General features: G+C 49.0%; 1 protein-coding gene across 1 annotated transcript; it reads right to left on the reverse strand.

Moving 5' to 3' along the window:
- Positions 1-59: 59 nt before the first annotated feature.
- On the reverse strand, positions 60-22,253 carry PIGF (phosphatidylinositol glycan anchor biosynthesis class F). The gene is made up of 6 exons (XM_038750838.1): positions 22,169-22,253; positions 17,104-17,355; positions 16,079-16,170; positions 12,608-12,724; positions 9,411-9,519; positions 60-179 (listed from the first exon to the last, which is right to left on the reverse strand). Exons 2-6 carry the CDS (start codon positions 17,350-17,352, stop codon positions 66-68), a joined length of 681 nt encoding a protein of 226 aa, XP_038606766.1. The 5' UTR covers positions 17,353-17,355; positions 22,169-22,253; the 3' UTR covers positions 60-65.
- Between the last annotated feature and the right edge of the window lie 130 nt (positions 22,254-22,383).

Consider the following 22,383-nt stretch of genomic DNA (forward strand, 5'->3'; position numbering starts at 1 on the left):
CCGGGCCGACGTCCGCGTGGTCTCTCCGGAGTCGGCGCCGAGGGATCCCCCTTCCCGGGCCGCGGCTACCTGCTCTTGTGCGTGAGCTCCTTTCGTTTCCAGTAAATCCACAGCGGGGAGACCAGGAGGCCGGCCGCGTAGCCCGACGTGGCTCCCAGGGAACAGGAGATGGGCCAGACCTGAGGAGAGAGCGTCCGGAGAGGAAGTGAGGGAAGCTTCGCCGGGAATACCGGACGGGCGCGTCGCCGCCTTCCGGTTTTCCCGCCCGGCGGGCCTGCCCGAGGGGGCGGCCGGGAAGAAGAACCCACGTGCCGTCACCCCGGATGCCCCTCGAGCGGGAGTTGGGGCGCCCGGGAAGCAGACTCGCGAGGGGGTCGCTGCCCTGGGGGTCCTGACGCCCTTCCGAGTCCGTGTTGGGCGAGGGGGGTCCTCGGAAGGCGTTATCCGTTTGACGGGAAAAATGGTGGAAGGGAGGAGCCGACGCGGGGGGAAATAAGCCCAAGAGAGTGGGGCGCGGGGGGCGGGAGGGAATTGGAAAGTGGCATCGGGGAGCCGTGGGGGATTCCAGCTGGTTTAGACTCCCCCGAATCCGGTCCCGCCGTCTGGGATTCCGTCAGGGATGGGCCCACAGCCCAACGCGGAGCGGAGTGGTTTCATCTCCCGGGAGGGGATGGGCTGGAAAAGCGGCAGCCCGACCCCAACATCCGGCTGAAGCTCGAGACCCGCCTGCATGGCCGATCCATTTCCCGTCCAGACCCTCGCGACGCCGAGGCCTGGAGATTTCTCCCCCGCCCCACGGAAGAGCAAAGGAAAAACAGGGCCACGGAGGATCGCGCTGGCTCGGAAAGCTGTCGCTTCTGGGAGCCGAAGAGACGGTGGTTTCGGTGAGGGAGCGGTCGGAGTCCGAAGGGAAGCCAGCGCCGGGGGGGTCCTGAGCCCCGGAGTCTGAGAGGACTTCGGGGTCCGGGCTCGCCTCTCCGTTGACCGTGCCGTCTCCGCGCCCACGAGGGGCACCGGGATTTACCGTCCCGAGAGCTTTGGGGAGAGATCTTTGGCGGCTCCGAGTTGGGATGGGCTTTTGTCCCGTCATCGGGCCCAGAGGGAAGGCCCCCGCTAGGCTCCTGCCGTTCCTGAGGCCGGCGCCACCTGAGTGTCCGAAAAGGACCCCGGGGGCCCCGCCGAAGGCTCGGTCTCTAGTCGTTGGGGGGTCCGCTGCAGCTGGAGTCTCCCGTCGATCCTCGGGCGCAGGACGTTGCGTAGAAATACAGTTATTTTTGTATTCGGTTCGGAGGTCGCCCGCCATGTCGACGTTTACAGATCCCGGAGGGTAAATGCGTGCGGACGGCGGGCGGGCGGCCACCTTGCCCGGGGGTCCTGGCTGTGGGAACGTGCCCCTTTTTAAACGCGAGCGCCAAGGGGCCTGCTTTCCGGGCATCTCCCTCGCTCTGCTCTCCTCCGCTCCGACGGGGACCGCCGAGCCGTCGGGATTTCTCCACGCTGCCGTTTTCTCCATCCCCGTTAGCCGCCGGCGTGGCAGCTTGGGCTTCGGCGCCTTCCCCCTCACATTCCTAACCGCGAAAGCTCAATCGTCCTCCGCCGCCAGTCTTCTAGCCAAGATGACGTGGAGTCATCCGCTAACCCGAGTGCCTTAGCTATCCCCTCGACCTTAATTTTCTTCGGCTCCGTCCGCCGGCACCCTTCTCCCGCCGAGCCCCCGTCGCCGCCGCTTTCTGCCTCGAAACCAAAGAGTCGGTCGGGGCTTTTCGGTTGTGGTTTTCATTCGTGAGCCCGCCCGGGGCCCATCCGATCAAAAGCTGCCCGTGGGAAATGGAAAATCGAGGTTTTTCTCCGGTTCGGTCGAAATACCGACCGCAGTTGTCTTGCTCGCAGAGGCGGTTCCCGGGAAGAAAATAAAAAGACCGATCTACCTAGTGAGGAAATGATTCTTTATTTATGAAAAACCTCTTCCTTTTAACCCCCCGGCCTAGTTTCTGTTTCGGCTTAAGAAAGGGCCTTCGGTTATCCGCTAACTGCGGAGAGTTAGGCGAGTAGGATTCGGGATGGTTCTCTCCTCTGCCCTTGGGAATCCCGTCCTCATCCGCCCCCGGTGATAAATGCGCTCCGATCGGGAAAGAGCCTCAGCGCGTTTCCTTTACGGCGGGAAGATCCGGCCCCCGGAAGGCAGGACGGGGAGGGAGTTGGTCTTGAGCCGTCCGTCCTGACGGATCCGGGTCGCTTTGCCGTGCGCTGGAAGATAGCTGCTCCGTCCATGCCCGTCCCAACGTCAAGAGGGAATAATTCTCTTCTAAATCCACCCTTTTCGAACGGTACATTCTGGTTAGTCAGTTGTGGTACCCAGGGCGCGCTTACCGGGTGCCGAGCACCAGACTAAGCTCCGGGAGATAAACAGAGTCCCATATTTTCCCGGGAACCTGAGCCCGACCGCCACCTTGCCTCCGACGTGGCTTTGGAGGGAGCGTATTCGGAGTCTCCATCCAGGCCCGGAGACGGGTTGCCCACCCTGCTTGCCTAAAAGGCCCGCGACGGGGAGGAGGGAGCGGTTTTCCCTCCTACTGTTGCCGGGCTGGATCGGATCCTACTGGGGCTTGGGGGACCGGACCCGTCCGGGATCCTTTTTCCGGGAGGGAGAGCTCCCGCTTTCCCCCGAGGAGGCCCGTCTTCATCCGAACCCGTTGAGGATTCACATCGCCGGAAGGCACGGCTTGAGCCGGTCGGCTGTCTTTTCTCAAGGCGGACGCCTCCGATCTGGGGCCGAGAGCGGGCCTCTTCTGCCCCGTCTTCCTTCCGTTGACGATCCGAATTTAGAGCCGGCCGGTTAAGTTTCCATCCGCCGCCGCCTCCTTGGGGGAATTTCTCGATCGCCCTTCAAGCGGGCCTCGGGCCCCGGACGACGGGAATCCCTCAAGGATGGACGGTGAGGCCCGGGCACCGGAGGGAACGACGGCCTCACGCGTCCCCGAGGAAGGGAAGAGCCGCTGAGGCGGGAATTGTTCTATTCACGCCTGGCCGACGGGCTTTGGAGAACCCTTTTGGTTTAATTGAAAGGGAAGGCGTTTTCCCTCTTTTCCTTGTCCAGCGGAACGCTCCGGGGGGAAGCGTGGTGGTTCGTATTCATATTTTGGCTCTTTGAAAGAGAGCTCTGTGATGCTTTAAATCCCGGGACGAGAACGGGGACGGGCTTTCTGTTGTATTTGATGGTAGATGTGAAAACACAAAGGGCAGGCACTGTTCCACGGGGCGGTTTGAAACATTGCCATTGTAGGGCATTGCCTCGTTCCTAGAAAAATGTAAAATGGCACAACTGGCTTTTGGGGTGAATTGGGATCGCCTGCCTGTCCTTAAAATAGCACAACTTTGCTACTGGGTGGTTTACGATGGTTTCTCTCTCCCCCACCCCTGTGTCTTAGGAGAAATAATGCTGATGGTATTCTGAGTTCCTACTAGGTGCCAACACCGGGCTACCCCGTTCCGCGGGGGAGAGGGAGAGCGGGGACCTCTCCCCATTTTGCAGGTGAGGAAACCGAGGCTCGTGACTCGTCCAAGGCCGCCCAGCCGGCAAGTGGCGGAGCCGGGAGTCCCCCGACTCTTTCCTGGAAAGCCCTGGAAAACGGCGCATGGCATATATCATCATCATCGTCAATCGTATTTATTGAGCGCTTACTGTGTGCAGAGCACTGTACTAAGCGCTTGGGAAGTCCAAGTTGGCAACATAGAGAGATGGTCCCTACCCAACAGTGGGCTCACAGTCTAAAAGTATATAGTAAGCACTTAACAAATACCGTCATCATTATTATTATTAATAATAATATGAGGATGACCGACGTCCCCTCTAGGCTCTAAGCACGTCTCGGGCAGGGAACGAATCCGCTCATTCTGCTGAACTGTTCTCTCCCGAGCGCTCAATACAGCACATAGTAAGCGCTCAATAAATACCGTCGATCGACCGTCCTCAAAATCAGACTCGTCCGGATTCTAGAACGCGTTGGGGGGGATGGATAAGGAATAATTTTCCAGCAGCAGGAGGCAACCGGCAGTCTTGATTACGGCCCCCGGAAACGAAACTTCGGTCCGCTCAAGCTCCGCTCTCCAAGAGAGGGAATAAAAATCAATCGGTGGTATTTATTGAGCGCCCATTCGGCGCACAGCGTTGTCCTAAGCACTCGGGATAGTACAACAGGGTTGGTAGGGAAGTTCCCTGCCCGCAACAAGCTTATGGTCAGTTACTGAAAAGCCCAAACTGGGATGGCTACCGGAAGCCACCGCTTTCTAAATTTCACGGGCAGGGAACGAGTCCGCTCATTCTGCTGAGCTGTTCTCTCCCGAGCGCTCAGTACAGCGCTCTGCACATAGTAAGCGCTCAATAAATACCGTCGATCGACCGTCCTCAAAATCAGACTCGTCCGGATTCTAGAACGCGTTGGGGGGGATGGATAAGGAATAATTTTCCAGCAGCAGGAGGCAACCGGCAGTCTTGATTACGGCCCCCGGAAACGAAACTTCGGTCCGCTCAAGCTCCGCTCTCCAAGACAGGGAATAAAAATCATCATCATCATCATCATCAATCGTATTTATTGAGCGCTTACTATGTGCAGAGCACTGTACTAAGCGCTTGGGAAGTACAAATTGGCAACATATAGAGACAGTCCCTACCCAACATTGGGCTCACAGTCTAAAAAAATCAATCGGTGGTATTTATTGAGCGCCCATCCGGCGCACAGCGTTGTCCTAAGCGCTCGGGATAGTACAACAGGGTTGGCAGGGAAGTTCCCCGCCCGCGACAAGCTTATGGTCAGTTAGGGAAAAGCCCAAACTGGGATGGCTACCGGAAGCCACCGCTTTCTAAATTTCCGTGCTTTTTTTCCCGTTGGCCGCGCCGATCGGAACGCCGAGTTCGATTTGCGTTGACGGGTTTTCAAAAGAGCAGCCTACGCTTACAGAAACTCCCCCAGGAAGCTAACTACCTAAGGACCAGGCTGTCCTATTGAATCCCTCGTATAAGTCCGGGCGATATTCGAGGAGCGCCAGACCGACGGCGAGCCGCAATCGCGATGCAAACTGTAGTCCGTGGCGGTTACTAGGTAGGAAAACCATTTTTTCCACTGTGTCAATCAGAACGGGGACTGGAAAATGTCATAAAGCTTTTCTCTTGGCCTGGAAGCTGTCGGCCTCCCTTTTATTTTCCAACTCCCGCTCTCCTTTCGCGCTCCAAACTTTTAACGGGCAGCCTCGGAGTAGCCGTTAGAAAATCAGCAGCTTTTCTCGTTAAGGTCCTCGTTAAGCGCTCACTACGGGCCAAGCTCTGTATTAAGCGTGCGGGGGCAATGTCGGTTCATCGGGTCAGACGCGGAGAAGCCGCGCGGCTCGGTGGAAAGAGCCCGGGCTTTGGAGTCAGAGGGTGTTATGGATTGTTATGGATCAATCAATCAATCAATCATATTTATTGAGCGCTTACTGTGTGCAGAGCACTGGACTAGGCGGTTGGGAAGTCCAAGTTGGCAACATCTAGAGACGGGCCCTACCCAACAGTGGGCTCACAGTCTAAAAGGGGGAGACAGAGAACAAAACCAAACATACTAACAAAATAAAATAGAAAGAATAGATATGTACAAGTAAAATAAATAAATAGAGTAATAAATATGTACAAACATATATACAGGTGCTGTGGGGAAGGGAAGGAGGTAAGATGGACAGACTGTCGTTTGTCTCCTCAACTATCCCAAGGATTAAAAACCCTCGAAGGAAAAATCCTCCGAGTGATACCTCAGGTGCATCGATCGGCCCAAAATGCTCAACCCCCCTAAGCCCGGCTCGCAGTCGGACAATCGACGGTATTTACTGAGCGCAAGCTCGCCGTCGGACAATCGACGGAATTTATTGAGCACAAAGTCCGGGCACGGCGCTGAGCTCTCGGGAGAGTACGGAATAAAGACGTAGGTGGATTCGTTTCCTTCCCCAAAAGGAGTCTGCGGGCTAGAAGGGGGAGACGGATATTAAAATAAATTAGGGATGGAAACGTCCAGAAGCCAAGGCGGTTTGTCCCAGGGCTGAAAAGCCAATCGGTGGCATTTATTGAGCGCTTCCTGTGCACTTGGGAGAGGACACTACAGCAGCATCAGCAGACGCGTTCATCCTAACGGCTGCTACGCTATGTTGCCGACTTTCCCAAGCGCTCAGTCCAGGGCTCTGCACACTGTAAGCGCTCAATAAATACGATTGATTGCTTCTAAGTGCTTAGTACAGTGTCCCGCACACCGGAAGCGCTCAGCGGATAGGATTAATTGAGCCTCACTTTCTGCCCCCATTTGCTTTTCAGCTAAGTGCCGGGGAAAATGGGTGGGTGGGAATCTCCTCCCCACGCCTCAGCTCGGAAGCCCACGGAGATCCTTTTGGTCGTGGAAAACGTGGACCTTGGTCGCCGACCAGGCTAATGGCAATAATAACTGGGATGTACGTTAAGCACTTACTACGTGCCAGGCACTATACTAAGCGCTAAGGGGGAGGATACAATCAGGCAAGTGACCGGGGCCCGGCTACAGTCCTCCCGGTCAGTTGGGCTGGGCTGCTTTTGGAAACCGTGATCTCCCCCATCCGGATTTTCCCCACGGAAGTCGATTATCCCACGCGCCTCCGATAGCGAGTTCGTGTTTAATCTCCATTTCCTTCCCCCCGCGCCGATGGAAACGACCGTCGGTGGAGACGGTCTAGACTGGGAGCCCGCTGTCGGGTAGGGATCGTCACTATATGTTGCCGACTTGGACTTCCCAAGCGCTTAGTACAGTGAGCGTTCAATAAATACGACTGAATGAATGAATGAATGAATGAATGGCTACTTTTGGCTTTTCCAAATCCACGCTGCCTCTCATTTTTCAGAACAGAGGATCGTTTTGATACCACTCTTTCAAAATTCCGCCCGCCTACGCTACAGGGTGGAGTTGAGGAATTCTTGGGATTTTTTTTTGTCTTTTTAATTGGAAATCAATGTTGCCTTTTAAGCTGCATGAGGGGCAAGAGCGGGGAAGAAATGAGGCCTGTCAGTTCTATTTTTATTTACTGCCTTACAAGGTAGGGCTCTGCTCTGCGGCCCTTCCCGGATCCTGCCCTCCCCCGGCCCCGGAGAATCCGGGGAAAGAGACGCCGGGCTTCCCGCCGGGAAGCCGGGCCTGGAAAAGAGCCTCTGGGAAAAGCGAGGCGGATCCTCCCGGCAGGAAGAGCCGAAGCGGGGTGGGGTGTGTGTTGTTCTGGCCCGTCACGCTTGGTCGTGTCTTCTGACCTGTCGCATCCGGTCGCGTGTCCCAGCCCGCGGGCCCTCATCATCATCAAGCGTATTTATTGAGCGCCTACTGTGTGCAGAGCACTGTACTAAGCGCTTGAACCCCTCGGCAGGGGTTCCAGGCCAAAGCTGGTCTCCTTCCAAGTGTTGTCTCTTTCCGCGTCTCCGTCGCTATAACTCGATCCCCGATATTATTTCGACTATATCCAACGCCAATAAACCCAATGACTCCGTCTACCCTGAGCTGAAGTCCTTTGCGTTCCTGGAAAGTGGTGGCATCGGGGTCGGAGGGGAGGTGGGGTTGACGGGAGGCGACGGGTTGAGGATAATAATAATAATAATCAATCAGTCGTATTTATTGAGCGCTTACTATGTGCAGGGCACTGGACTGAGCGCTTGGGAAGTCCAAGTTGGCAACATATATCATCATCATCATCATCAATCGTATTTATTGAGCGCTTACTGTGTGCAGAGCACTGTACTAAGCGCTTGGGAAGTCCAAGTTGGCAACATATAGAGACAGTCCCTACCTAATAGTGGGCTCACAGTCTAGTCTAATAATATTGGTATTTGTTAGGCGCTTACTATGTGCCAAGCACTTTTCTAAGCGTTGGGGAGGTTACAAGGTGATCAGGTTGTCCCCCCAGGGGGCTCACAGCCTTCATATTTTATTTTGTTAATATGTTTTGTTTTGTCGTCCGTCTCCCCCTTCTAGCCTGTGAGCCCACTGTCGGGTAGGGACCGTCCCTAGATGTTGCCAACTTGGACTTCCCAAGCGCTTAGTCCAGTGCTCTGCACACAGTAAGCGCTCAATAAATACGATTGAATGAATGAATGAATTATGCAGTAAAGGCACACACAGAACATATAACGATAATAATAATAATAATGATGGTATTTATTGAGCGCTTACTCTTGTGCAAAGCACTGTTCTAATTCATTCAATCAATCAATCAATCGTATTTATTGTGCGCTTACTGTGTGCAGAGCACTGGACTAAGGGCTTGGGAAGTCCAAGTCGGCAACATCTAGAGGCGGTCCCTACCCAACGGCGGGCTCACAGTCTAGAAGGGGGAGACGGACACCAAAACCAAACATATTAGCAAAATAAAATCAATAGAATAAATATGTACAAGTAAAATAGAGTAATAAATACGTACAATAATAATAATATTAATAATGATGGCATTTGTTAAGTGCTTACTATGTGCAAAGCACTGTTCTAAGCGCTGGAGGGCTACAAGGTGATCAGGTTGTCCCAAGTGGGGCTCCCAGTCTTCATCCCCATTTTACAGATGAGGGAACTGAGGCCCAGAGAAGTGAAGTGACTTGCCCAGGGTCACACAGCTGACAGTTACAGTGCTCTGGACACAGTAAGCACTCAATCAATCAATCAATCGTATTTATTGAGCGCTTACTGTGTGCAGAGCACTGGACTAAGTGCTTGGGAAGTCCAAGTCGGCGACACATCATTCAATCAATCAATCAATCAATCAGTCGTATTTATTGAGCGCTTACTGTGTGCAGAGCACTGTACTAAGCGCTTGGGAAGTACAAGTCGGCAACACATAGAGACGGTCCCTACCCAACAGCAGGCTCACAGTCTAGAAGGGGGAGACGGCCAACAAAACAAAACATATTAACCAAATAAAATCAATAGACTAAATACGTACAAGTAAAATAAATAGAGTACTAAACACGTACAAGGTGATGAGGTTGTCCCCCGGGGGGCTCCCAGTCTTCATCCCCATTTTACAAATGAGGGAACTGAGGCCCAGAGAAGGGAAGTGACTTGCCCAGGGTCACCCAGCCGACAGTTCCAGCGCTCCGCACACCGTAAGCGCTCAATAAATACGACTGAATGAACGAATGACGCTTGGCAGAGCCGGGATTTGAACCCATGACCTCTGACTCCAAAGCCCCGGCTCTTTCCACTGAGCCGCGCTGCTTCTCTCCTACGTGCCCGCCCCCGAAATGCGGGAAATACACAGACGCAGATGGAAAATACGGTACATTCACGCACAGAATAGTGAATTTTCTCTTTCACTCCTTCTCCGTGTCTCTCTCCCTCTCTCCTCCGAAGCGTCCAAATGGGAATAAATAAATAAATAGAGCTGACCTGCCAAGGCCGGTCCCAGTCGAGGGGCAGTGGGAAGGCCCCGAGCCAGGCTCCCGCCACGCTGCTCAGGGTGGTGATCTGCAGGCTTTTATCCCAGATGGACGTCGCGCTGTAAAAAAAAAAGGCAAGACGCGCGGTCAATCAATCAATCAATCAATCAATCGTATTTATTGAGCGCTTACTGTGTGCAGGGCACTGTACTAATCAATCAATCAATCAATCGTATTTATTGAGCGCTTAAGCGCTTGGGAAGGCTCCGGGAAACCCGTCCATGCAACCATGCTACTTATCCAGCGTTTCCCCTGGGAGGGCTTGGAAGAGCGCTTGGGAGAGCACTATCCGACGGAGGTAATCAATCAGTGGTATTCGTGGAGCGCTTACTATGTGCAGAGCGCTGGTCTAAGCGCTTGGGAGAGGACAATTCAACAGAGTTAATCCATCAGTGGTATTTATGGACCGCTTACTATGGGCAAAGCACTGGCCTAGGTGCTTAGGAGAGGACAATTTAACAGAGTTAATCAATCCATCAGTGATATTTATGGAGCGTTTACTATGTGCAGAGCATTGGCCTAAGCGCTTGGGAGAGGACAATTCAACAGAGTTAATCCATAAATGGTATTTATGGAGCGCTTACTATGTGCAGAGCGCTGGTCTAAGCGCTTAGGAGAGGATAATCCAACCGAGTTCATCCATTAGTGGTATTTATGGAGCGTTTACTATGTGCAGAGCACTGGCCTAAGCGCTTAGGAGAGGACAATTCAACAGAGGTAATCAATCAGTGGTATTAATTGAGCGCTTACTATGTGCAGAGCACTGGCCTAAGCGTTTAGGAGAGGACAATCCAACCGAGTAAATCTATCAGTCGTATTTATGGAAGCGCTTACTATGTGCAGAGCACTGGCCTAAGCGCTTAGGAGAGGACATTTCAACAGAGTTAATTCATCAGTGGTATTTATGGAGCGCTTACTATGGGCAAAGCACTGGCCTAGGCGCTTAGGAGAGGACAATTTAACAGAGTTAATCAATCCATCAGTGATATTTATGGAGCGCTTACTATGTGCAGAGCGCTGGTCTAAGCGCTTGGGAGAGGACAATTCAACAGAGTTAATCCATTAGTGGTATTTATGGAGCGCTTACTATGTGCAGAGCACTGGCCTAGGCGCTTAGGAGAGGACAATTTAACAGAGTTAATCAATCCATCAGTGATATTTATGGAGCGCTTACTATGTGCAGAGCGCTGGCCTAAGCGCTTAGGAGAGGACAATTCAACAGAGTTAATCCATCAGTGGTATTTATGGAGCGCTTACTATGTGCAGAGCACTGGCCTAAGTGCGTAGGAGAGGACAATTCAACAGAGTTAATCCATCAGTGGTATTTATGGAGCGCTTACTATGGGCAAAGCACTGGCCTAGGCGCTTAGGAGAGGACAATTTAACAGAGTTAATCAATCCATCAGTGATATTTATGGAGTGCTTACTATGTGCAGAGCACTGGCCTTAGCGCTTAGGAGAGGACAATTCAACAGAGTTAATCCATCAGTGGTATTTATGGAGCACTTACTATGTGCAGAGCACTGGCCTAAGCGCTTAGGAGAGGACAATCCAACCGAGTAAATCTACCAGTGGTATTTACGGAAGCGCTTACTATGTGCAGAGCACTGGCCTAAGCGCTTAGGAGAGGACATTTCAACAGAGTTAATCCATCAGTGGTATTTATGGAGTGCTTACTATGTGCAGAGCACTGGCCTAAGCGCTTAGGAGAGGACAATTCAACAGAGTTAATCCATCAGTAGTATTTATGGAGCGCTTACTATGGGCAGAGCGCTGGCCTAAGCGCTTAGGAGAGGACAATTTAACAGAGTTAATCAATCCATCAGTGATATTTATGGAGCGCTTACTATGTGCAGAGCACTGGCCTAAGCGCTTGGAAGAGGACAATTCAACACATGTAATCAATCAGTGGTATTCATTGAGCGCTTACTATGTGCAGAGCACTGTACTAAGCGCTTGGGAAGTACAAGTTGGCAACATATAGAGACAGTCCCCTACCCGACAGCGGGCTCACAGTCTAGAAGCGGGAGACAGACGACAAAACAAAACATGGAGACGGGTGTCAAAACCGTCAGAACAAATAAAATTAAAGCTAAATGTACATCGTTAACAAAATAAATAGGACAGTAAATACATTCTATTCACTATGCCATGCTGCTTCCCCTAGGCTCTAAGCTCAATCAATCAATCAATCGTATTTATTGAGCGCTGACTGTGTGCAGAGCACTGTACTAAGCGCTTGGGAAGTACAAGATGGCAACATCTAGAGACAGTCCCTACCCAACAGCGGGCTCACAGTCTAAAAGGGGGAGACAGAGAACAAAACCAAACATATTAACAAAATAAAATCAATAGAACAGATATGTACAAGTAAAATAAATAGAGTAATAAATATGTACAAACATATATACATATATACATTTTAGACTGTGAGCCCACTGTTGGGTAGGGACTGTCTCTATATGTTGCCAACTTGTACTTCCCAAGCGCTTAGTACAGTGCTCTGCACACAGTAAGCGCTCAATAAATATGATTGATTGATTGATTGATTGATATACAGGTGCTGTGGGGAAGGGAAGGAGGTAAGCTCGTTGTGGGCCGGGAACGTGTCCGTCTATTGTCGCACTGTCCTCTCCCAAGCGCTTAGTACAGCGCTCCGCACACCGTCAGCGCTCAGGAAATACGATTGAATGAATGAATGCAGAGCTGGTTGGTAGAGAAGGACTCTCCCAAGCGCCTAGTATAGTGCTCCGATGAGGATGATGATGTCCTTTTTGTTCGGCCCTGGTCTGGGGGGATTCGCACTCGCCGGGGAAGGGGAGATAATTAACTTCTACCTGACACACTTTCCCCTCCTGCGAAAAAAACCCACAAAACCATGGTATCTGTTAAGCGCTTACTATGTGTCAGGCACTGTACTGAGCACTGGAGGGGAACGCAAGCGAATCGGGCTGGACACGGTCCCTGCCCTCCAGAGGGCTCACAATCTTAATCCCCATTTTACAGATGATAATAATAATAATGATGGTATTTGTTAAGCGCTCACTATGTGCCCAGCGCTGTTGTAACTTAGGCACAGAGAAGTGACTTGCCCCAAGTCAAGCGAAGGCAAAACAACCCCCCGGGGAAAAACAATCGCCAACTTACCCATTTTTACTGAACACTCTTTGCCAAGCGTGAATGTTGGGCCCTAAGACACACAGGCAAGGTAGGGTGGTGTAAGTCGACAAGATGACCGCAAAAGAGAACGTTTCCAACACCAATCTAAAAGACAAAAACAGTCACACACCCCGGTTCACAGACGTTACGTCGGAAAACCCTTCTTTTTCTGTTTTCGAAGGTTTTTTTAAATAATCATAATACATAATTTTGATATTTCTTAAGCGCCCACTACGTGCAAAGCACTGTTCTAAGCGCTGGGAAGGATACAAGGTGATCAGGTTGTCCCCCGGGGGGCTCGCAGTCTTCATCCCCGTTTTACAGATGAGGCAACAGGCACAGAGAAGTTAAGAGAAGAAAGAAGAAGAAAGAAGAAGAAGGAAGAAGAAGAAGAAGAAGAAGAAAGAAGAAGAAAGAAGGAAGAAGAAGAAAGAAGAAGAAAGAAGAAGAAGAAGAAGGAAGAAGAAGAAGAAGAAGAAAAAGAAGAAAAAGAAGAAGAAGAAGAAGAAAGAAGAAGAAGAAAAATGCTCGAAGAGGCGGGGGGCATTGGTAATAATAATAATAATAATAATAATAATGGCATTTGTTAAGCGCTTACTATGTGCCAAGCAATGTTCTAAGCGCCGGGGGGGATACAAGGTGATCAGGTTGTCCCCCGTGGGGCTCACAATCTTCATCCCCATTTTACAGATGAGGGAACTGAGGCCCAGAGAAGTTAAGAGAAGAAAGAAGAAAGAAGAAGGAAGAAGGAAGAAGAAGAAGTTGTTAAATGCTCGAAGAGGCGGGGGGCGTAGGTAATAATAATAATAATGATGGCATTTGTTAAGCGCTTACTATGTGCCAACCACTGTTTTAAGCGCCGGGGGGGATACAAGGTGATCAGGTTGTCCCCCGTGGGGCTCACAATCTTAATCCCCATTTTACAGATGAGGCAACAGGCACAGAGAAGTTAAGAGAAGAAAGAAGGAAGAAGAAAGAAGAAGGAAGAAGGAAGAAGAAGAAGAAGAAGAAGAAGAAGAAGAAGAAGAAATTGTTAAATGCTTGAAGAGGCGGGGGCATTGGTAATAATAATAATAATAATAATAATGGCATTTGTTAAGCGCTTACTATGTGCCAAGCACTGTTCTAAGTGCTGAGAAAGATACAAGGTGATCAGGTTGTCCCCTGGGGGGCTCACAGTCTTAATCCCCATTTTACAGATGAGGGAACTGAGGCCCAGAGAAGTGAAGTGAAGAAGAAGAAGAAGAAGAAGAAGAAGAAGAAGAAGAAGAAGAAGTTAAATGCTCAAAGAGGTGGGGGTCGTTGGTAATAATAATAATAATAATGATAATGATGATGGCATTTGTTAAGTGCTTACTATGTGCCAAGCACTGTTCTAAGCACTGGTGGGGGATACAAGGTGATCAGGTTGTCCCCCGTGGGGATCACAATCTTCATCCCCATTTTACAGATGGGGCAACAGGCACAGAGGAGAAGGAGAAGGAGAAGAAAGAAGAAAGAAGAAAAAAGGAAGAAGGAAGAAGGAAGAAAGAAGAAGAAGAAGAAGAAGAAAGAAGAAGAAGAAAGAAGAAGAAAGAAGAAAGAAGAAGAAGAAGAAGAAGAAGAAAAATGCTCGAAGAGGCGGGGGGCGTTGGTAATAATAATAATAATAATAATAATGATAATAATAATAATGGCATTTGTTAAGCGCTTACTATGTGCCAAGCACTGTTCTAAGCCCTGGGTGGGGGGATACAAGGTGATCAGGTTATCCCCCGTGGGGCTCCCAGTCTTCCTCCCCATTTTCCAGATGAGGAACTGAGGCACGGAGAAGTGAAGTGACTTGCCCAAAGTCACACAGCAGACAAGTGGCGAAGCTGGTAAGTTCGTGGTGGGCAGGGAATGTGTCTGTTCGTTGTTATATCGTGCTCTCCCAGGTGCTTAGTACAGAGCTTTACACACAGTAAGCGCTCAATAAATACGACTGAATGAATCCCGGAGGAATTTTTAGTTGCAGGGATAATATAGGGCCTAATATTTGCCTATATAGCGGTTCTGGAAAGCTGTTTCAATTTTCCCCCACTCCCAAAACTTTCCTCAATTGTCCTCATCATTTTTTTTGGTTGCTTTTTGGGTGTTTTTGGGTAGGGACCATCTCTATATGTTGCCAACTTGGACTTCCCAAGCGCTTAGTACAGTGTTCTGCACACAGTAAGCGCTTAATAAATACGATTGAATGAATGAATGAATAGTATTTGTTCAGAAGTAGCGTGTCTCGGCAGAAAGAATACAGGGCTTTGGAGTCAGAGGTCATGGGTTCAAATCCCGGCTCCGCCGACTATCAGCTGTGTGACTCTGGGCAAGTCACTTCACTTCTCTGGGCCTCAGTTCCCTCATCTGGAAAATGGGGATGAAAACTGTGAGCCCCCCGTGGGACAACCTCATCACCTTGTATCCTCCTCAGCGCTTAGAACAGCGCTTGCACATAGTAAGCGCTTAACAAATACAATTTTTTTAATCAATCAATCAATCGTATTTATTGAGCGCTTACTGTGTGCAGAGCACTGGACTAAGCGCTTGGGAAGTACAAGTTGGCAACATATAGAGACGGTCCCTACCCAACAGTGGGCTCACAGTCTAGAAGGGGGAGCTTAATGGCATTTATTAAGCGCTTACTATGTGCCAAGCACTGTTCTAGACGCTGGAGAGGTTACAAGGTGATCAGGTTGTCCCCGGGGGGGCTCACAGTCAGTCCCCATTTTCCAGATGAGGTCACTGAGGCCCAGAGAAGTGAAGTGATTTGCTCAAAGTCACCCAGCTGACAGCTGGCGGAGCCGGGATTTGAACCCCTGACCTCCGGACTCCAAAGCCCGGGCTGTTTCCACTGAGCCATGCTGTCCGTGGGGTTCACACTCTTAATCCCCATTGTACAGATGAGGTCACTGAGGCCCAGAGAAGTGAAGTGACTAGCCCAAGGTCACATGGCAGACAAGTGGCAGAGCTGGGTTGGTCCTTCATTCATTCATTCAATCGTATTTATTGAGCGCTTACTGTGTGCAGAGCACTGGACTAAGCGCTTGGGAAGTCCAAGTTGGCGACATATAAGGACGGCCCCTACCCAGCAGCGGGCTCACGGTCTAGAAGGGGGAGACGGACAACAAAACAAAACGTATTAACAGAATAAAATCAATAGAATAAATATGTACAAGTAAAATAAATCAATACATAGAGTAATAAATCCATACAAACATATATACATATATACAGGTGGTGTGGGGAGGGGAAGGAGGTAAGACGGGGGGATGGAGAGGGGGACGAGGGGGAGAGGAAGGAAGGGGCTGAGTGTGGGAGGGTCCTTCTGACCCCCAGGCCGGGGCTCTACCCATTAGGCCACGTTACTTCCCATAATATACTTTTTTATTATTATTATTTCACAATACGCTATTTTTAGGGTCTAGAACGCGGCCATTCCGGACTTACTCAATTAGAGGAGCTCCGTAGAGTACAGTGATTCCATGGAAGAGTGAGCAGGAAATGAGAAAGTAGACGCAACATTTCAGAAATCTGGATACCTAGAAGAGAAGGGAATCAATCAATCATTCATTCATTCATTCAATCCTATTTATTGAGCGCTTCCTGGGTGCAGAGCGCTGGACTAAGCGCTTAGCACTGTAATAATAATCTCTATCGCCGGGACACTGAGCAAAGGGAAGCAGCGTGGCTCAGTGGAAAGAGCCCGGGCTTGGGAGTCCGAGGTCGTGGGTTCGAATGCCGGCCCCGCCACTTATCGGCTGTGTGACTTTGGGCAAGTCGCTTCACTTCTCTGGGCCTCAGTTCCCTCATCTGGAAAATGGAGACTAAGACTGTGAGCCCCCCGTGGGACAACCTGATCACCTTGTATCCCCCCAGTGCTTAGAACAGTGCTCTGCACATAGAAAGCGCTTAACAAATACTATTATTATTATTATTATTATTATTATAATTATAGCTTCCGTTCAGTTGGCATTTTCAGCCCTCCAGGACCCAATCACCCCACTCGGAATCACAGGATCGTTTCCAGTCCTCTGCCTGTCTCAGCTATGATGATGGCATTTAATAATAATAATAATTATTATTATTATCACCTGTATATATACCTGTATATATGTATATATGTTTGTACATATTTATTACTCTATTCATTTATTTTATTTGTACACATTTATTCCATTTTTTTTATTTTGTTAATATGTTTTGTCTTGTTGTCTGTCTCCCCCTTCTAGACTGTGAGCCCGCTGTTGGGTAGGGACCGTCTCTAGATGTTCCCAACTTGTACTTCCCAAGCGCTCAGTCCAGTGCTCTGCACACAGTAAGTGCTCAATAAATACAATTGAATGAATGAATGAACATATAGAGACAGTCCCTACCCAACAACGGGCTCACGGTCTAGAAGTTAGAACAAATAGAATTAAAGCTAAATTAAAGCTAAGCGCTCAATAAATACGACTGATCGATGGATGGATTACCTTGTGCGAGACCGAATTTCTCTTAGAAGGCGGGTTTGGCTTGACGAGGAAATAGAATACGACATTGATGGCGGCCACGCTCGCGGAGCAGATGCCCAGCCACGTTAGGTGGGTCTCCAAGACGGAAAACTTCTCCAGGAAGAAGGACGGGACGAAGGCGGTGGAGATGATGGTGAAGATGCTCAACAGGTGCGTGTAAAACAGTTTCCTGATGTCTGTTTCTTTCATGGTTCCCTCTTCAGCGGCCATGAGCTGAAAAACCGACTGAATTGGCTAAAAGGCCACGACCGTACGCTTGCTGTGGGCAGGGAACCGGTCGACCGACTCTGTTCCGTTCATTCATTCATTCCGTCGTATTTATTGAGCTTACCGTGTGCAGAGCACTGTACTACGCGCTTGGGAAGTCCAAGTTGGCAACATCTAGAGATGGTCCCTACCCAACAGCGGGCTCACAGTCTAGACGGGGGAGACGGACAACAAAACCAAACATATTAACAAAATAAAATCAATAGAATAACTTGCTCTACTCCCAAGCCCGATGTTGGGTAGGGACCGTCTCTATCTGTTGCCGATTTGTACTTCCCAAGCGCTTAGTACAGTGCTCTGCACACAGTAAGCGCTTAATAAATATGACTGACTGAATGAATGAATGAATTAAAAATAATAATAACAGTATTTAAGCGCTTCTGCACACAGTAAGTGCCCAATTAATAATCAATCAATCAGTCATATTTATTGAGCGCTTACTGTGTGCAGAACACTGTACTAAGCGCTTGGGAAGTCCAAGTCGGCAACATCTAGAGATGGTCCCTACCCGACAGCGGGCTCACAGGCTAGAAGGGGGAGACGGACAACAAAATGAAACATATTAACAAAAGAAAATCAATAGAATAACTTGTTCTACTCCCAAGCCCGCTATTGGGTAGGGACCGTCTCTATCTGTTGCCAATTTCTACTTCCCAAGCGCTTAGTACAGTACTCTGCATACAGTAAGCGCTTAATATGACAATGAATGAATGAATTAAAAGTATCTGTTAAGCGCTTCTGCACACAGTAAGTGCCCAATTAATACCACTGATTGATTGACTAGAATCAATAATAATAATTATGGTATTTCATTCATTCATGAATTCATTATGTGCCAAACACTGTTCTAAGCGCTGGAGTAATAATAATAATAATGATAGTATTTGTTAAGCATTTACTACGTGCCAAGGACTGTTCTAAGCGCTGGAGTAATAATAATAATAATGATAGTATTTGTTAAGCACTTACTACATGCCAAGCACTGTTCTAAGTGCTGGGGTAAGAATAATAATAATGATAATGATAGTATTTGATGTGCCAAGCACTATTCTAAATGCTAGGGTAATAATAATAATGATAGTATTTGTTAAGCACTTACTATGTGCCAAGCACTGTTCTAAGCACTGAAGTAATAATAATAATAATGATAGTATTTGTTAAACACTTATTATGTGCCAAGCACTGTTCTAAGCACTGGAGTAATAATAATAATAATGATAGTATTTGTTAAGCACTTACTACATGCCAAGCACTGTCCTAAGCACTGGGGAAATAATAATAATAATAATAATAATGACAGTATTTGTTAAGCACTTACCATGTGCCAAGTACTATTCTAAGTTTGGGGTAATAATAATAATAATAATGATAGTATTTGTTAAGCACTTACTGTGTACCAAGCACTGTTCTAAACACTGGGGTAATAATAATAATAATAATAATAATAATAATAATAATAATAATAATAATATTTGTTATGCACTTACTATGTGCCAAGCACTGTTCTAAGCACTGGGGAAAAAAAAAATAATAGTAGTAGTATTTGTTAAGCACTTACTATATGCCAAGCACTATTCTAAGTGCTGGGGTATTAATAATGATAATAACAATAATAATAATGATAGTATTTGTTAAGCACTTACTATGTGCCAAGCACTATTCTAAGTGCTGGGGTAATAATAATAATAATAACGATAGTATTTGTTAAGCACTTACTATGTGCCAAGCACTGTTCTAAGCACTGGGGTAATAATAATAATAATAATAGTATTTGTTATGCACTATGTGCCAAGCACTGTTCTAAGCTGTATTCCCCCAAGCGCTTAGTAGTCCTGTTCTGCAATCATTCAATCAAAGGTACTTATTGAGCGCTTACTGTGTGCAGAGCACTGTACTAAGCGCTTGTTTCATCCCCGTACACCGTAAGGATTGTGTTTACCAACTCCGGTGTACTGTATTCTCCCAAGCGCTTAGTAGTCCTGTTCTGCAAGCATTCAGTCAAAGGTACTTATTGAGTGCTTATTGTGAGGAGGGCACTGTACTAAGCGCCTGGAGAGCATGTTCCCGCAGCGTGGCTCAGTGGAAAGAGCCCGGGCTTTGGAGTCAGAGGTCATGGGTTCAAATCCCCGCTCTGCCAATTGTCAGCTGTGTGACTTTGGGCAAGTCACTTAACTTCTCTGGGCCTCAGTGACCTCATCTGTAAAATGGGGATTAAGACTGTGAGCCCCCCCGTGGGACAACCTGATCACCTTGTAACCTCCCCAGTGCTTAGAACAGTGCTTTGCACATAGTAAGCGCTTAATAAATGTCATTATTATTATTATTATTATTAGAGTTGGTGGACAAGATTCCCTGCCCTCGAAAAGCTTACAATCTAGTAGGGGGGACAGACATTAACAATGCTGATCATTGTTATTATTATAATATAATATGTAGTAATATTAATGATGACAATAAGCGCTTACTATGTGTCCAGGACCTCCCTCTCTCTCAGTACAGTAGAGAAGCAGCGTGGCTCAGTGGAAAGAGCCCGGGCTTTGGAGTCAGAGGTCATGGGTTCAAATCCCGACTCCGCCACTTATCAGCCGTGTGACTTTGGGCAAGTCACTTCACTTCTCTGGGCCTCAGTGACCTCATCTGGAAAATGGGGATGAACAGTGTGAGCGCCACGTGGGACAACCTGATCACCTTGTATCCCGCCAGCGCTTAGAACAGTGCTTTGCACATAGTAAGCGCTTAACAAACACCATCATGATTATTATTATTATTACTAATCCCGGATCTGCCACTTGGCAGCTGTGTGACTCCAGGCAAGTCACTTCACTTCTCTGGGCCTCAGTCTGCTCATCTGGAAAATGGGGATGAAGACTGGACCACTTGATCACCTTGTAACCTCCCCAGCGCTTAGAACAGTGCTTGGCACATAGTAAGTGCTTCATAAATGCCATCATTATTATTATTATTATTATTACTAATCCCGGATCTGCCACTTGGCAGCTGTGTGACTCCGGGCAAGTCACTTCACTTCTCTGGGCCTCAGTTCCCTCATCTGGAAAATGGGGATAAAGACTGGACAACCTGATCACCTTGTAACCTCCCCAGCACTTAGAACAGTGCTTGGCACATAGTAAGTGCTTCATAAATGCCATTATTATTATTATTATTATTACTAATCCTGGACCTGCCACTTGTCAGCTGTGTGACTCCGGGCAAGTCACTTCACTTCTCTGGGCCTCAGTTCCCTCATCTGGAAAATGGGGATGAAGACTGGACAACCTGATCACCTTGTAACCTCCCCAGCGCTTAGAACAGTGCTTGGCACATAGTAAGTGCTTCATAAATGCCATTATTATTATTATTATTATTATTATTATTATATTATTATTATTACTAATCCTGGATCTGCCACTTGGCAACTGTGTGACTTTGGGCCAGTCACTTCACTTCTCTGGGCCTCAGTTCCCTCATCTGGAAAATGGGGATAAAGACTGGACAACCTGATCACCTTGTAACCTCCCCAGCGCTCAGAACAGTGCTTGGCACATAGTAAGCACTTAATAAATGCCATCATCATTATTATTATTATTATTATTATATTATTATTACTAATCCCGGGTCTGCCACTTGGCAGCTGTGTGACTTTGGGCCAGTCACTTCACTTCTCTGGGCCTCAGTTCCCCCATCTGTAAAAGGGGGATTAAGACTGTGAGCCCCACATGGGACAACCTGATTACCTTGTAACCTCCCAAGTGCTTAGAACAGTGCTTTGCACTTAGTAAGTGCTACAAATACCAAATTATTATTATTAGAACAGTGCTTTGCACATGGTGAGCGCTTAACAAATATCATCATTATTATCATTATTACTAATCCCGGATCTGCCACTTGGCAGCTGTGTGAATTTGGGCCAGTCACTTTACTTCTCTGGGCCTCAGTTCCCTCATCTGGAAAATGGGGATGAAGCGTGTGAGCCCCACGTGAGACAACCTGATCACCTTGTATCTCCCCAGTGCTTAGGACAGTGCTTGGCACATAGTAAGCGCTTAACAAATACCATTATTATTATTATTATTACTAATCCCAGATCTGCCACTTGGCAGCTGTGTGACTTTGGGCCACTCACTTCACTTCTCTGGGCCTCAGTTCCCTCATCTGGAAAATGGGGATGAAGACTGGGAGCCCCACATGGGACAACCTGATCACCTTGTATCCCCCCAGCGCTTAGAACAGTGCTTTGCACATAGGAAGCGCTTAACAAGTACCCTTATTATTATTATTATTATTGTAGTGCTCTCTCTCAAATGGCCTCAGTTCCCTCATCTGTAAAATGGGGATGAAGACTGTGAGCCCCCCCCGTGGGACAACCTCATCACCCTGTAACCTCCCCAGGGCTTAGAACAGTGCTTGGCACATAGTAAGCGCTTAATAAATGCCATCATTATCATTATTATTATTGCAGGGCCTGGCACAAAGTAGGCGCTTAAAGCAGTAGCACACTGAGGGGAAGCTTCGCGCCTGCGCAGAGGGGGGCGGCGCGCGTGCGCAGAAGGGGGCGGACCCCAAAAAGACCTGCAGGCGTCGAGCCTTCGGGAGGCGCGCATGCGCGCAGCCCTTCCCGCCACGTGCGCGCCTCGCGCTCTGCCGTTGGGGTAGGGGGGGCGTCGAGAGACTCCGGGAGGCGCGCATGCGCGCAGCCCTTCCCGCCACGTGCGCGCCTCGCGCTCGGCTGTTGGGGGGGGGCGCGGGCGTCCGGCCTTACCTGTCACTCAGAGCCCGGAGCGGGCGGGGGAGGGGAGGGCAAGAAGGAAAGGAGGAAGGCGCCCGACCGCGCAGGCGCGACCCGCCGCCGCCGCCGCGCCCAGTGCGCAGGCGCGCGTCCCCGCCAATCACAGCGGGCGCCTGGGGGGGGGCGGGAGGAAGAGGGGAGGGCGGGGTTGAACCGGAAGTGGATGCGCGGTGACCCGGAAGGAGTTC

Source organism: Tachyglossus aculeatus, chromosome 9 (assembly GCF_015852505.1).
Source record: "Tachyglossus aculeatus isolate mTacAcu1 chromosome 9, mTacAcu1.pri, whole genome shotgun sequence".
NCBI lineage: Eukaryota > Metazoa > Chordata > Mammalia > Monotremata > Tachyglossidae > Tachyglossus > Tachyglossus aculeatus.